Below are 17,382 nucleotides of genomic sequence, written 5' to 3' on the forward strand. Positions count from 1 at the left end.
GCCACAGGGGTGGGCCTAGCCTGGCTACCTCCTTTGTTTTTGGACCCTCTTCTGATATGCTTTAATAATAATCATTAGTGCTTACACTGTGTAATCCTTTATATATTTAAACTACTGTGCAAACACTAGTCAATGAATCCTTGCACCGTCCCTGTAAGGTAAGTTCAGCAAATATTATCCCTATTTGATGAGGAAACTGCAGCAGAGAGGTGAAGTGACTTGTTCAAGGTCACACAGGTCAGTGGCAAAACCAGGAACAGAGCTCAGGATTTCTTGACTTCCAACTTTGGGCTCAGTCCTTGGCCCCACCACCTCCCAACCTGCTTTAAAAATGAACTGCAAAGGACTTCCTACCAGTCTGGGCCAAGCAAGTGCCTCAGCTCTCCTTCAGCATCTTCTGTAACTGGAGGAATCTCTGCTTGCCTTGCAGAGTCTTCTGCCTCCCACTAATGCACGTGCACTTACTTGGAATAGCAGTTGTGTTCACTCTTCCTCCATCTGTTGTGATATTGTTGGGCACAACTGGCTCTTACCTGTGGCAGCTCCTGTAATTCAGATGCAATGGAGCTCTTGATAGCTCTTCTTGTGGTTTCCTGCTTACAAAATTCCGATTGTAACTCTGAGGATTTTCCTCCTCCACTTCGGGGGCACATATCATACCTTTTTGCCCTCTCTTACGGTATCTTTAGTAAAAGCCAGGCAATGTACCAACAGAAACATTCCCTCAGCTGCCCTTGATCTTGATTAATCCCTTTGCACTGGAGTGTTAGGATTCGTCTCCTCTACAGACTTCTATCTCCATCTATTCTATGTTGGAGCTCTCCAGGGGGAGAAAATAAGACATCAATCAGATTTTCTGGCCTTGTACAAAATAATGTCGTGAGTTCTTTTGAATTTAAAAGGCGACTTCTTGAAGCCCACTAGGGGCTTCTCCACTGTCAATCTAAAAAATGTGAAAGTTGCCCAGATACCATGGTGAAGGGCTGTACAAAACCCTACAATAGATAAATAGATAGCTTTCACAAAGAAACTTTTACGAACTCCCTCTCATGTTACAGATGGTTTGCAATCCTGGTTTTATGGCAAAAGAATCTTAAAAAAAAGTCGTTGAAACAAACCAGTTCTGAATGGAAAAGGTATTGAAATCCTGAAGATTTAATTTAATATTTTTATTACATATTTTTGGAGCCCTGATTACACCCCCCACCCCCAGGAATTTATTTGCCTAAGAAAAATCATACCATGGATTACAAGATTGCAGGTTAAATCCACTGCTGTGAACTTATTTTTACAGCTCCGACTACACTTGTACAATTTGTAAAATCTTGTAACACCTTAAAGTTTTCAATACTACATCATGGAAGAAGGTACTGATATATGGATGAGCTAGACAGAAGACTGGATTTTCTCCTTCTGCTATCTTTTTGGCAAAAAAAGGGAAAAAAAGTGGAATCTCCTTCTTTTGAATGTACCTGTAAATAATTTCCTATAAATATTCTATAGTGAGTTCATGGGGTAATCAGAGAGACTGCCTCAAATTTGTCCTTCAGTTTAGGTGCAAGGTAAAAAACGTTGAGATTGTCTGTAGAGTATAACAACATGGAAAGTTGTGACTAGGGAAATAAAAATAAATTGTGCCAAAGATGTGCACACAGTGTGCATGGAATTACATCGGTAAAACCCCCATGGAACATACATGACAGCTAGGATTACATATTAGTTTGCATCTCAAATTTTCCAATACCTCATATTACACCTGGACATTTTGGAACGAAAGTCACTTCAGCCAGCACAGCATAACGATCATAATTTCCAGAAATATTATGATTATTGTATAACAATTCAATTAATAGATCTAATGAAGTGGAGGAGATTTTTTTCAATACAAATGTCACAGTAAGAGAGACCTCCATCTGATTGAAATGTCAGTGTGAATACTGGATAAGATCTCACGTTGCTGCTGATGTTATGGTCTTTTCCAGGCTTTGAATGTAATAAATACAGGAGTTATACTGCTCACTTTCCAGTTAGTCAAAAGGAAAAAAAAATAACATAATCAAGTTACAATACACAATTAGATATTATGTAGCCTTTTCTTTTTATATATCTATATAATCAAGTAAAAAAAGTTAAAATAGTTGGAAGTAAAAAATGAAAAAATAGCTGATTGTGTTTTTCTTTTTCTTTACAGTGATATGGTAGCAAATACAAGACAAATGCGTAATAAACCTTTACATAAGGTGTCTGGTCCCATCTCCAGCAATAGGGCTCAGTGCTCAGCTTGGAGTAGAAACTGAAATTGGTTGAATTTTCTTTGTTTTTGGCTGTAGCTTCTGTAGATGATGTGATGTGAGGAAAACATATTGCAAATATCCATCTCCAAGGTGTTTAACAAAAGACCTAAAACACCAGAGGGTGAAATTTTCCCCTTTGCAGGGAGAGCCAGCACAAGCAACATGCAAGTCCCACTTAAGCTGTCAATAGTGTATGCATCCAGTCTATTCCCTCTTACCATAAAAAGACATAGGTTCTATACTTTTCTTCCCCTCATTCCCTCCAGAGCCATTCGTTGCATGCCCTGAGGATTAAATGGGACATAAATGATGCCCAGGCCTTTTGCTAGACCTCTGCACGGGGTGAATTTCCCGCAGAATGTTACACTGAAATGTTGATGTATTCATTGACAAAGCTTGGCAAATGGTCACACCGAGCCCTATTTTGGCTGTAGAAAAGAAAGAAGTACTAGTTCCAGCATAAAATGAGATCAGATAGACAACCAACACAAACAGTATTTCTTTCCTGTTGTCTGCATAATAATAACATCATGTTTGCATATAGAACAGCTTTTGCATTATTGCTCTACTTATAAGAATATAGTAAGGAACTTATAACAGACTTGCACGTTACAAACTTAAGGTTCTTTGGTGAAGAATGAAAAAACAGTATTTTAGCTGAAATACATCTCAGAGAAGTTTTTGCTTTTATCTGTTGATCCTTTGGATTCTCTCACAGAGGAGGGAGAGGTACTGAGTCAGCTTTACCATGGCAACGATGGCAACCCCACCAACCATCATGCATGTTGGCCAGAAAAGCGAGTGGAACAGCACGTTGGAACTGTAAAGTTTGGTTAATATCACATTCTTCTGAATGCCTTCTGGGTCGTAAAAGCACAAGAAGCGCTGGTACTTCCTGAAATTTTCCATTACAACACTGACAAGTGACAGGGACTCTTCGTAGTTCTTGCCACACTTGGGGATGTAGGAACACTGGGAAGAAATTAAAAGGAAAAGAAATGTCTCTAACCAAATACTATTTCAGATGACAAACAGGAAAATCTCCAGCAGAGATTTCATAAGACTACAGTACAATTAAATGAATAGTAAAATAGTCATAGTCATGGTCACAATTATGTGCTCTTTTATAGTGGTTTCCATTTGAGGAACTCAAAGTTCTGTACAAATCTTAATGGAGTAATCCTCACCCTACCCTCTTACAGACACTTAGCCCCAGGGGAGAGGGAAGCACCAGAATGGAGCAAGCAGGTATTTCATTCCCCAGAGAGGTAGTGGCCAAACCCTGTACATGACCACAAACTGGGAACAGGTGGAAACTCCTTATACATTTCCTTTTTGCACATCCATGCAGAATGTATCCCCGTAATTAGGGGCAGTGGTTCGTCACATGGCCAGAGGGTGATCCTGGGTTCCGTGATTGATTTGGTCTGTGGGTAGCTCTCTTGCTCTCTCAGACCCCTCTCAGCATTGCTGCATGGCTGAATCTGCCTGCATTGGGAGAACAGCTGTCAGTGGGTTTGGGTTATTAATTAAATTTTATCAAGTGAGATTTGCAAAGGAAAAAGACATTTTGATTAAAATAACGTGACCTGTGACTTTTGATTTTTTTAAATATATAAACTTTCATAAACTTTCCCTGCTCTCTTTTATGACGATGCCATGACTTTTCATAACGTCCTGCTGCCCTAATAACAACCCATAGATTAACCTTGTAACAGGATTTGATTGATTCACTGGTGAGTTTATTAGCTGAGAATCTGATTTCCAGTGCAGCAGAGATGCTGGATGGCATTAGCAGACTGCGGCATTAAGGGTACAGCACGTCAGCACTTCTTTTATGAATATTTCATAGAGCAATAGAAACTAGAGATGGAAAAGACCAGAGAGGTCACATCTCATCCATCTTCCTGCTAGAGAAGGTTTGTTCCCTCCAGCATATTCTCCAGTGCTTTGCCCGCCATGAGGTTTCTCCAATTTCCCAGTAGAACCTCACAGATCACAGCCTGATAGGTTGCATTGTAAGGAAATGTTTCATGCGGGTCAGCCTGTGGTTTCCTTTATATCCCATTGCTTCAACTGGCAATTGTAACCCCAGCGTTTGCAGCTCTTGGGATTTTATTGCGAGTCTCGATATTCAGGTTTTGTTCTTAAAGCCCCCTGTGCTGGATTCCTGTGATTAGGTGAGCATCTAAGCCTTCATTTTTTTAAAAAGTAAGTTTCTGGCTCTCATGGTTGTGGAGAAAAGCCTGACCCAAGTACAGCCTAAAGGCTCAAAAAGCAGATGGAAAATAAAGAGAACCCCAAATTTATTATTTAAAATCTCATGATTTTTAAACCGGTCCGATATTTTGAGGGGCCTGACTCATGATTTTTGAATATTTGAGGTTGGCAATATATCGCTCTCAGTAATTCCTTTGCATGCTTGGTGTTTACAGCCTTCCAGTAGTGTGTTAGCCTGTCCTCCCCCTAACTGCAAATGGAGCCAAGCCAGATGGTACATATTTGGCCTTTTTAATGTTATCAGTCCCTCTAATCATGGGCCAATTCTGTGTAGTTTGTTAGGACTCAATTGTTCTTTTCCAATTTGCCCTGTGGGAGGGGTGGTATATAGCTGCCCCAACACACCTCGAAAATCTCTAGGCTGTAATAACGCCCCAGAGAATCACAATTCCTTCACTGCTATGGCCTTTGTCCGCAGGTAACTGCTTACTACTTCTGAGCTGTGCAGGTGAGAGGATGAGATTAAACAAGGCTCTGTCCATTCTCTGCCCTTCTTCAGCCATTCCCCATCCACTTGCTTGGGGCAAGAAATAGCAGGCACATAGACTCCTAAACATCTGTGAGGATCTGGGCCTATCTCCCATTGGGAGGATCTGGGCAATAGTGCCCACCTGACTACAGACTCCTGGACCCAAGGTCAAGGGAAACAGCTCAGAGGCCCTACATAGCCAGACAACACAGGCCATAATCTAGCTCTTAGTTTCCATCCAGTGTTGGTCATAGACAGTATATAAACGCTCAGCCTGGGAATAACTGTGAACTGAATTTGCTGGACTGGATTTTGGTTATGGAAGGGAATGAGAGAGGGTTGGGGGCTTAGCTTCGTTTGCCTGTTGCTTTAGTAATGCCTAGGTGCTTATATATTCTAGGAAGCCCAGACTATTAGTATGCAGATGAATTACAACACCAGGCCTCCAACTCTATTAAGTCTTTTGATGCCAGGGACAGTAGACATACCAACCCAGGAGAGGCTATTCATGGCAAGATGATTTTCAAATACCAAGCCTCCCAAGTGCAAGGATAGCTAGATATCCTATACCAGTCATTCCTGGGTCCTTGTAGTAGGAAGGATTTTATCTGTGCCAGGGTCCTATATATGCTGTACAAATCATTGATGCCTGTTATCCTAGGTGCTAAGTGCCAGGGTGCTTTAGAAGGCCTGTTATCCCAAGTTCTAAATACCCATGTGGTTTGCAGTGCCGTTATCTCAGGTTCTGAGTACTTGGGTGGTTTACAATCCCTGATTCAATGGCAAATTCCTAAAGCATCAGCGTGTGTTAAGCTTTAAACTGTGACATTGCTTCATCTTTCTAGCTGATAGTCTTTGCAGCCAGAGTTGTAGAACAATGCAGCTGCCTACGTTGTCTTTTGCTGCTGGCAGTTATGCTTAGGATTATATGTTCTGGACAGATCAGTGGCTGGGAAACAACCCTCCTAGTCCACCTGTCCAAGGTCACTAACCTACTAAAGGAGCAAGGTAGGCGCTGGCAATGAGGTGTTGCAAAGCTCCTGTGAATGACAAGTGTTTGAGTGCCTTATGTTTTCTGCTCTTCATGTTATTTATCACCATATCTTGTAATTAAATCTATGGACTATACAACACTTGTATCTCCTTAATGTCAATCACATGTAATATTAGAAATGCGCAGATATAAAAAATATCCAATGTCTGGGTCTCTGGGTAGCCGGATGTATTCCAGGTAGGCATAAGAAAACTGGCAGGGAAAATAAGAGAACTCTCCTAATCTTTTGATCCTCATTTGAAATAGACCCAAAATAGCCATATCTCTTGTTCCAAATTTGAAAAACAGTTTGCTTTGACCTTTCCGCTCATTTATTTTAAATATTTGCATATCTACATTTAAGAAGCACGAGAAAAGCGGTTCTTGTGATGTTTCTAATGTGTTCACATATAGAAGGAACTGGAGATCTATGGCGAGAACTCATTCTTGTAAGATTTGCTGTCCAACTTTTAAGATTCAAAGGTTTGGAGAATTCAGATAAGCGTCCAGATTTCTGAATGTCTCTCCAAACTGGAGAACTGAACCAGGGGCAAAATTCTGATTTCACCTCCACCACTTTTAAATGTGTGTTACTCTTGATTTGCATCAGTGTAAGGGAGAGTGGTGTAATGAGGCCTATTAAGTAACTAAACCTCACATTGTCTCTGTGAAATAGGCGATGGAAATACAGAGTCTCATTTACACCACCGTAAGGAGTAATTCCATTTATGCTAGTGGAGTTACACTAATGGAAAATTGGTGTCTCTGCAGCCCATCATTTAGGACAGGAAGGGAAGGGCACTGTCCTGTCCAGTGGAACTTGCAGGCTGTATAGGCAGTTGGAATGTCATTACTGGATGTGGAATTCAGCCTGGACACTATGGTTAATGATCCTGCTCTTCTAAAATCTGGTATGGGAACTTTAATGATCATATGGTCTGGTAAGGACCTCAATTTACGTCTCAGATGAACAGTGGAAGAGAGATATGCAGCATGGATCAAAGAAGAGAGCTTTGCCTCTTTGACTTATCGTTAATTCCCACAAAGCCCTTAGTGATTTGAAGAAATACTGTCCCCTGGAGGTGGGACAATGGGAAAAGAGAGTGGAACATGGGTGGCTCACTGCTACTGTCTCTTTCCCAGTACTCATACATCAGCAGGTTTAAAGGTAACTGAACTTTTTGTGGGTACCTGCTAGATCCCATTATCATTTCTGAATAACAGTTGATTCAGAACATTGGGGCCTTGGATCAGCACAGCAATCTTGGGCTGCAGCAGAGCTGGGAGAAACTTCACAACAGTGGGTAGACTTTTTGCTCCCATACTGCTCTACCGGTCACATTTGGCATTTAGCCAGCTGACCCCCAAAGGGAAGAGGATGGTCTACAAGGGAGAAGGGAGGAATGTGTAAGACAAGGGAATCGTAGCTTTGAGTTAGAATCCCAGCTCTGCCACTGAACTCTCCTTGGGCAAAATTTTCTCATAAGTTTAGCTCGTCATTTTTCTGATCATCCTGGCAGCCCTTTTCTGCAGCTGGTTCAGTTTGGACTTTTCTTTCTTGAAATATTTCTAGGAATCATTTTTGGGAAGTTCTATGGCCTCTGTTATACAGGAGGTCCAACTAGACCAGTGGTGGGTAAACTTCGGCCCGAGGGCCGCATCCGGCCCTTCAGACGTTTTAATCCGGCCCTCGAGCTCCTGCCAGGGAGTGGGGTTGAGGGCTTGCTCCACATGGCTCCCGGAAGCAATGGCACAGCCCCCCTCCGGCTCCTATGCATAGGGAAGACAGGGGGCTCTGCACACTGCCCCTGCCACAAATGCCGCCCCGCAGCTCCCATTGGCCAGCAAACAGGGCCAATTGGATCTGCAGGGGTGGTGCCTGCAGACGGGGCAGTGCGCAGAGCTGCCTAGCTGCACCTCCATGTAGGAGCTGGAGGGGGGACATCCTGCTGCTTCTGGGAGGAGCTGCTTGAGGTAAGCGCCGCCCAGAGCCTGCACCCCTGTCCCCCTCCCACACCTCAACTCCCTGCCCCAGCCCGGAGCCCCCTCCCGCACCTTGAACTCCTAATTTCTGGCCCCACTCCAGAGCCTGTACCCCCCAGCCAGAGCCCTCACTTCCTCCTGCACCCCAATGCTCAATTTTGTGAGCATTCATGGCCCACCATACGATTTCCATACCCAGATGTGGCCCTCGGGCCAAAAAGTTTGCCCACCCCTGAACTAAATGGTCACAATGGTTTGTTCTGGGCTTGGAGGCTTTAATTACAGTGAGATATAACAGTGATTACTGATACATAGTGTCTGTTCCTGACATCACTTATGTTCTGTGGATATAAATCAGGAGTAACCCCAGTGGAGAAGAAGAATTAAACTGATATACAGAGAGATCAGAATCAGGCCTTCCCCAACTGCTTGAAGTACTGCAACACTTCCAAGGCGTAACAGAATGACTCAGTAGTTTGAATAGAAGAGACTGCTGATCCTGTTTATTTTCCCCAGAGGCTGCTAGCAGCTGACAGTTGAGAAGAGAGTGCTATGGCTGTAGGATTGACAAGGGGCTAGGCAATAGTCTTTAAAGGCTAGAAATAAAATATGCACAGGGAGAGGAATGAAAAATCTTGTGTGAACTTCTGGGGAGATTAAAATAGCTCAATCGACACCCATTGACTTCCTGTTGATTCTGATCAGAAACTGACAGGAGTGCATTATATATCTCAATATAAATTGCATCTACTCCTTCCCTTAACCTTTTGGGAAGACAGCTATTTTAGACCGTGAGTCTTCTAGAGTAATCATTATTTCAAATCAAAGTGCATTTTCTTCAGTCTGAGCTAGGGAGAGAAGTGGAGAGCGTGGCTGCAGACACTGCAGTGTGTGTGTGTGTGTAGTGGGGGTGTGCAGCGAGCTGGAAAGATTATGCAGGTTTAGGCTGACCTTTGGAAGGTCACGTGTGTTGACCTTCTGGAATGTAAGTGCAGCTCTTGTCATAGTGTTGTCAGTAATGTTTGGGATCAGGGAGGCAGCTGCATGGTTTTTTTTGTGGGTGAGTAGTGGAGGTGGGTCTTAGGAATATGATGAGGTGGAAGGAAACTGACCACCAGGACCCTGTTGGCTCATAGAAAATCAAGCACTCTCATGTACACTTCCTCTCTCCTGTGCATGAGGTCCCTCTCCAACCTGTTGAATGGATGGCAGCTTGTCAGGTCTAGCAGTGGGGAAGTCCCATCAGCTATTCCTAGCCTGCCTCTCACAGCAGCAGTATATATTATTGCTTGCTAGGTGTCCGCAGATGAGGTTATAAATACAGAGGAAAAACAAGGTGGGAAGGGTACATAAAGAATTAGAGATAACAAGAAAGGGGCATGCTCCTTCATTTCAGAACCAAAACTAGTATCAGAAACATGAGGAATATTGCACATGGGGTGAACTGGCTTAGGATGCTTGGGATCCTGAAAGCACGTTGGCTTGTATTTTTCCTAGGCTGACGGACCAGTATCCAGATAAAATTATGGGATGCCTTGAACCACAGTGATGGAAATTAATGCTGTTTGCCAATGCTGGAGTGTACAGCAGGGTCTTCTAGCCTTGGTGTTTCATAAGAGAATGGCTCTCCACTGGGCCAATCAGCACCCAAGACCAACACTGCGGTGGTAGTGTGCTCCAGTAGAGAGGGCATCAGTCTGGGAATCAGAAAACTGGGCTTTTGCATTGATTTCCTGTGTGACCTTGGGCAAGTCACAACTTCTCCAGCTGTAACGTGGGGATAACGATGCTTTGAAATCCAAGGGATGCAATGTTAAGTATTAATGTTACTTAATGCAGGTTTCTTGCAGCACTATATGGGAGAAGGAAGTGGCTTATATGTCTGCTCTAGGGGGAGAGTCGACACAACTTTTGTAAATGGACATTATGCCTCATCGATCTATTTGAATTCTTTCAGAGGCTGACAAATATATGGACAAGGGTGATCAGGTTCATATAGTGTACTTGAACTTTCAGGAAAGCCTCTGACAAGGTCCCTCACCAAAGTCTCTTAAGCAAGGTAAGCTGTCATGGAATAAGAGGGGAGGTTTTCTCATGGATCAGTAACTAGTTAAAAGATAGGAAACAAAGGGTAGGAATAAATGGTCAGTTTTCACAGTGGAGAGAGGTAAATAGCAGGGGCCCCCAAGGATCTGTACTGGGACCAGTGCTGTTCAATACATTCATTAGTGATCTGGAAAAAGGGGTAAACAGTGTGGTGGCAAAGTTAGAAGATGACACAAAACTACTCAAGATAGTTAAGTCCAAAGCAGATTGTGAGGAGTTACAAAGGAATCTTACAAAACGGAATGATGGGGCAACAAAATGGCAGATGAAATTCAGTGTTGATAAATGCAAAGCTATGCACATTGGAAAACATAATCCCAACTCTACATACAAAATTATGGCCTCTGAATTAGCTGTTACCACTCAAGAAAGAGATCTTGGATAATTGATAGTTCTCTGCAAACATCTGCTCAATGTGCAGCGGCAGTCAAAAAAGCTAACAATGTTTGGAACCATTAGGAAAGGGATAGATAATAAGACAGAAAATATCATAATGCCACTATATAAAGCCATGGTACGCCCACACCTTGAACGGTGCATGCAGTTCTGGTCACCCCATCTCAAAAACAATATATTAGAATTGGAAAAGGTTCAGAGAAGGGCAACAAAAATGATGAGGGGCATGGAGCAGCTTCCTTGTGAGGAGAGATTAAAAAGACTGGGACCGTGCAGGTTGGAAAAAGGGATGACTAAGGGCGGATGTGATGGAAGTCCATAAAATCATGACTGGTGTGGAGAAAAAGGGTTATTTACCCCATCATGTAACACAAGAACCGGGGGGGTCACCCAATGAAATTAATAGGTAGCAGATTTATAACAAACATAAGGAAGTATTTCTTCACACAGGGCACAGTCAACCCATGGAACTCATTGCTGGAGATGTTGTGAAGACTAAAAGAATAAGTGGGTTCAAGAAAGGAGGAGATAAATTCATGGAGGATAGGCCCATCAGTTGCTATTAGCCAAGATGGTCAGGGACACAATCCCATGCTCTGGGTGTCCCAAAGCCTCTGACTGCCAGATGCTGGGATTTGATGACGGGGTAGATCACTCGATAATTGCCCTGTTCCGTTCATTCCCTCTGAAGCATCGGGTATTGGCCATTGTTGGAAGACAGGATACTGAGCTAGATGGACCATTGTTCTGACACAGTATGGCCATTTTTATGTTCTTATGAGATGACAGCCAGGTCTACACTTAAAATGTAGGTCAATATAATCACTCCCCTGAGTGATGTAGCTATGCCAACCTAACCCCCAGCATAGATGCAACTGGGTTGAGAGAAGAATGCTTCCATCAGCCTACTTACTGTTGCCTGGGGAGGTGATGTTTGCACAGTAATGGAAAAACCCCTTCCATCAAAGTAGGCTGCATCTTCACTACAGGGCAATGCCGTCATAGCCCCCACAGTGCAGACATGGGCAGCACGTCTACTGTGGCCTGTGGTTGTAGCCTAGCATTGTGCCTTGTGACCCAGACACCCCTCCCTATAGTGCATGTCAGTACCATAATGACTCAGACCTTCCTAAATATATCAGTCTGGCCACTACAGGACCAGACTCTGTTTTTTGTACTTCATTGTTGTCTGGGACCAATGTTTTAGCTTCCCAGCACAGACTGATGACAAAAGAGGGAAGAAAATGAAGTGGTTACTGATCGCTAGATAAGAGTCACAGTTATATACTAACAGGATGTGTCAGTGTGACCCTGACCTCAACTGTAACTGCTATGACTGCACAGCTGTCAGCCCAGCAGGGGTGGGTGCGTGCCCTGGTTGTGGCCCAAATAATGTAACCACAGAGCTGTGATGAGGAGAGGACTGCTAGCCTGGTAGCAGAGATTTGTTATGCTCATTTGAGTGTGCTGAAACTTGGAGTCTATGTTAATTCCATCAAGTTTCAAGAAGTCTGGTATTTAATAGACATTAATATTGAGGGCCAAGTCCCATTTAATACTGCATTTGGATTCTGATCACAGAACCACCAGCAAATCAGAAAAAAACCCTAGGAATCCTCCTAAGAGCAAAGTTTAACCTGTAAAACAACCTTGGGCTTGGGAAGTATTAACTGTGCCTACATTAGATTAAGGGGAGGCTGTGTTTGAGAGAATTTAAGAATAGATTTAGACAAACAAAAATCTTCAAACGGCAGAGTCTGGAGATCTATACAGAATCCTTTGATTTGTTTATACGCATTGTAGGACCAAAATGTATTTGAGTTGCTGTAATCAAAATACAGCATGAATTTCACTGGAGTTTGCGCATACATCGCCAGCAAACCAAGTCTCTGCTGTTTACTGGCTAAACTGATCTCTAAGAACCATATTTCTAAAGTAATACTGGATAGAGAATTAGCAGCTGCTGGACTTTACAACAGACAGAAGGCTGGGGCATTATCCTTTGTTTCACAATTTGATTTCATAGGAACTAGTATCCCAACTACAAGAGTTAATTATCCAACCGAATAACTAGCCTTGTGAAACCATTAAATGCTTTGACTAATTTCAATATCACTTCATCTTAATACACGAAGGTAATTTGGTCAGCTGAACTGCTGCCTCAAATAGAAACACAATGGGTCAAATTCAGCCTGGTGTAACTGAATGGGATGTATTTGCAGCTCAGTTTGAATTGGGCCTCTGTTATTGTGTCCAGATGCATATCATCTGGGGTGTAGTGGAGGGTTCTGGGATGATTTTAACTGCATCCTCAAGTAACTGCAGGAGCAAAATTGGGCTTGCAATAATTTGTGCAAATAATTGTGGATGCCAAGATGAAAGGCAGCTCCTGAAGCTCTGACCTCAATCCCCTGCTACTTAAAAGAATACAAACAGCCATCTGCAGATGGTCACTCACCACAGTCATGAACATTAACAAGCCCTGATACACATAGTAATGAGTCACCAGCACAAACGTACTCGTAATCTCTGGGAGACATTCGTTATAGTCTCCTGAAGATATTTGATCTGGCTCAGTCCCACTGGATTAAGTTTATTCTGGATTAATAGTGGTGCAGAGAACAATTTTTTCCTCAGGATTTTGAAATAATTTCAGGTATTAATAAAACAGGTGAGTAAAACTGAGCTGGTGTAAATGGAGCTATGTTGATTTACACCAGCTGAGAATCTGGGCTGTTATTTTTATATGATTTTTATCATGACAATATCCCTTCGATACACTTTCAGCATCTTCATGGCACTTAGGGGACCAAATTGCACTCCTTGGTCCATGGGTAACACTCTCCTGACCTCAACTGGGCTGCAGCGGTGTAAGAGAGAGAGCAGAATTTGGCTGCCATGTCCACGATGGAGATCTGTCTACTGTCAGATACAGAGCCATCACCTACCTCTGTTGCCATGCTGGCTAGACTTAGCTCCACATCGAGAAGGCCACTTCTATTCTCACTACCATGGACGCTGTATTTACTTTGCTAGAGGTGTCAGAGGATAAAGTACAACCATACGAAAAATGTGCATTGACTTGTGCACAGCTCACTTAGAATATCAATGTGACAGACACTCAGGGTGAGATTGTGTCATTAAGTCACTGCCCGCATTGGCAAAAGAAGGGGAGGACTGACAGCAGACCAGCAGCATCTCCCAGGGGGCACTTTGCCTCCAGCAGGTCCTAACTCTGCAGGAGAGACACACAACAGTGGTATGTGCTATACCTTTCTAACAGGGTGTAACATGTAGTCCCTCTGGCAGTCAGCAACCAACTCCATAGCTATTCACTCCAGGCCAGGATATGGGGGGACCCTGCATGGTGACACTAACCTTTTGTCTATACTGCATTTTGGAGCCTGCGGGAGCGAGCCTCCCAGCCTGGTTTGACACTAGGACTCACACTAGGACTCTAAAAATAGCTGTATAGACAGACCTTTGAAGTCAGCTTGGGCTGGACTGTGGGCTCTGAAGCCCACCTCCCTCCCTAAGCTTCAGAGCCTGACCTGCAACTTCAAAGGTCTGTCAACCCGGCATGGGAGGTTTGCTCCCACGGACTTCAAAATGCAGTGTAGACATACCTTAAATTCCCAGGCTAACGCAAGACCAGGGAGAACCACAGGGTTTGTCTGTATCCAGGAGCCTCAGTAAAAAATCCTCTATAATCATTAAAATCTGTTCTCTACCATGAGAGACTCTACATACCCGATGGTCTGTACTGATTCTACTCTACCCCATCACTCCTCTTTGGGGTTTCTAGCACTGTGTCTGTGCATGAATCTCCTAGGCCCGGTACATCGGGAGTGTGAGGACTGAAGCTGTACCTGACTCCTTCACAGGAGGGAATGTTTGTGCAGAATGAGGCACAATCCACCCCACAGCAATTCAACAAAAGAGTTCAGCTAACACAGCTGATTCTGCTGCCCCTGCTGAACATTTACGAAGGAGGAATAGAGATCTACTGGGAGACATAAGGCAGGGGCTGGAAGCCTCGTTACTTTAAAATAGAAAATGGATACTGCAAAATGAACAGCCCTCTAGAAATCCATTTGAGATGGAATTTGTTCCATGTTCCTACCTCAGAATTAATTTTCATCGTCTCTTCAGTGTGGTAAAGTAGGAGCTTTTGCCCAGAAGAAGTTAAGTTAACGTACACCTGTAGGCAGGGGTACTGAGAGATTTTCCAGCAGTCTGGACCACAGCTAAATGAGCAGTTAAATGATTCTGTGATGGATGCATTGAGGAGCGTGCACTGAGCCTCTTCTGTCCAAACACTAGGTAGAAAAGAGACAGGTTAGACAAATCACAGCAAAAATGGGCAGCAAAGTAGTAAACAGAGCCGGGTGTTACCTTCAGGGATATGATACTGTAAGTCGTTAGGGGAGAAGCTCTTTCATGAGACTGTTGCTTACAGGGTGGACTTACATTCTCAGTACAGCTCATCCATCATAGAATGGATTATTATTCTGTAGCATGTGAAGGTAATGTCTCAGGAATACAAATACAGTGGTTTCACATGCATGTAATGGCAACACACTTGGGTGGGTTGTTGGCAGTAGGGATTTAACCTGGTCTGTTAACCAAGGCTCTAGCAGATTAATCAATCTCTAATTGGCCTAGCCATTACTAGAGGGAGACAGAGCACCACACTGACTGGGCATGGACACGTGTTATGTTCTTCCATAGACAAAAAGCAGACAGGAACTTTTAGTTTGTAGAACACTTATTTGAGATTAAAGGGAACAAAGAAAGCTAAGAACAAATGTAAAACATGCCTGGGAGAGACCATGGTCTGCACGGCTCACTCATTAATGGCAGCCATCTTGAATTAACTCTGAGAGTGCACTCCTCAAGGCAGAGTAGGAGGACCAATTCACTCTTAAAGGTGAAGTACTTAGAAAATACCTTCATGGTTACATAGACACATTGTACCATATGGCCCTCCACCACCATATGGAATGCTACTTGTCAGAATACTTTTTCTTCTGGTACAGGTCTCACTAGGTTTTGAAGAAGATAAATCACTTTGAGAAATCATTCTGGAGAATTTCTGGTCTATCTTGGGTACATAAGAGCCTAACAGGGAGCAATGTACCATTTGAACCCCCCGATAGGTACTGCATCATGAACCTTATTTCTACTGAGATGGAAATAAGAAAATACAATCTATGACTAGGCTTTTCTTAGGGACAAAGGTCATTGGAGTACCACAACTGACAGCTATTCAGGAAATTCCATTAGTGTCCAGAGGGGGTCCCCCTCTCCCATTGGTCTTCCTCTGAACCTTGCAGGGAGCCCCAAGATGTTCTGGCACCTTTCACGCTTACATTGCAAAGGCTGTCCTATCTTTCTGCCACAGAAGGGCTGGGACATAGCTCATTCGAGAACATATCAACCCTTCTCCCTGATATAGTAAAGTATTCCCAAACTCTGCAAGCTGTGGACCAAGTATGAATCAGGGTTTGTCTACACAGGGACACTCAGGAAAGTTAATCTGAATTAACTAAAGATGTGACAAGATTATATGCTAAGTGATTTAAATGATCTCCTGGATAATTCTCTTACTAAGTATTTTGCTCTGGTAACAATTATAGTTGTAGGTTCCATGTATTAAAAATGGTTGATAATTAAAGTTCAATTATGGCATGATAATTCTGTTAATGATTATGAAAAAGTGTAGGATTTTTCCCCATCAGGGCAAGATGTATTTTGGTGTGTGTGTGTGTGTGTGTGTGGGGAATTGTTCTCTTTAAGGGGTGTGGCCTAATGGCTATTGCAGGAGAAATGACAGAGACTCCTGGGATCTATTCCTGGCTCCTTCACTTTTATTTCTCTGTACCTTATTTTATCCATGTATAAAAGGGTTATAATTACACCTATCTCACAGCTGAGTTTTGAGGCTTAGTTAATTAATATCTTCAAAGTGCTTTGATATCCTTGGACAATATGTCCTATAGCTCCTAACATAACTGATCTTTCCAAAAAAGCAATGTTGACATTAACAGCCTCCATAATTGACAATGATATTGCTAAGGAGGTCTGGGAGAGAGAGTGATTTTGAAATGTAAACACTCTTGGATGTTTAAACAGGCTTGATCTCTGTCTCTAAAGTTTAAGATCTGTCTGGATTTAAAAAGGGATGAATAATTTTATGCCTGGGAATAAGATGCAGGGCAACTAATCCTCATGCATCACTGCTCATCCTGAGCATTGCAGAGGTCAGGAAGGGATAGTTTCCTGCAGGTACAGCATTACACAATGGATGTTTCCCCCGCTTCCTCTGCAGAATCAGGTATTGGCCACTGGCAGTGGTAGGATATTGGGCTTGATGGACTGATGGTCCAATCCAGAACGGCACATTCTTTGTTCCCATGTCTTCATGGATCAGAATAGAAAAGCACTGCTGACAGCTCCATCACAAGTCTAGGATGGAGTCTAAGTAGGGCTCATGATTGAAAGTTACTCTGAAGCACAGCCAGTGAATCAGAGGGCAAACTTTCTGGTCCTTAGCTAAGAAGGGAAGCTGTGGAAGGACATCAGAAAAATTACATGCAGTATAATAACTATGAAAGATGATGTCTCACTTCTAGCAAATTACTATATTTCAACAGGATTTTACTTGTTAAAATGAAGGAATTAGCTTACATGAGAACTAAATGCTATAAAATAGCATGATCCGTTTTCCAAATTAAACTTCCATTTTTCATTTGAAAGGGTATTGTTTCTCTAGGCCACTGAATATTATTGCTGCTCCCTGCTGATACTTACAGTATCAT

At 42.9% G+C, this 17,382-nt stretch overlaps 1 protein-coding gene across 6 annotated transcripts in view; it reads right to left on the bottom strand.

The window, feature by feature from the left end:
• Nucleotides 1-1,154: 1,154 nt before the first annotated feature.
• The window catches only part of KCNMB2 (potassium calcium-activated channel subfamily M regulatory beta subunit 2), a 229,007-nt gene continuing 212,779 nt past the window's right edge, over nucleotides 1,155-17,382 (bottom strand). For all 6 annotated transcript variants that reach the window (XM_027819366.3, XM_027819365.3, XM_043522794.1 and 3 more), the window contains exons 4-5: nucleotides 14,685-14,880; nucleotides 1,155-3,266 (exon numbers count right to left, since the gene is read on the bottom strand). In XM_027819366.3, coding sequence (XP_027675167.1) covers nucleotides 2,982-3,266; nucleotides 14,685-14,880 — 481 coding nt within the window. In that variant the 3' untranslated portion in view covers nucleotides 1,155-2,981. The remainder of the gene's footprint in view (nucleotides 3,267-14,684; nucleotides 14,881-17,382) is intronic.

Source organism: Chelonia mydas, chromosome 9, assembly GCF_015237465.2.
Source record: "Chelonia mydas isolate rCheMyd1 chromosome 9, rCheMyd1.pri.v2, whole genome shotgun sequence".
Classification (NCBI taxonomy): Eukaryota; Metazoa; Chordata; order Testudines; family Cheloniidae; genus Chelonia; species Chelonia mydas.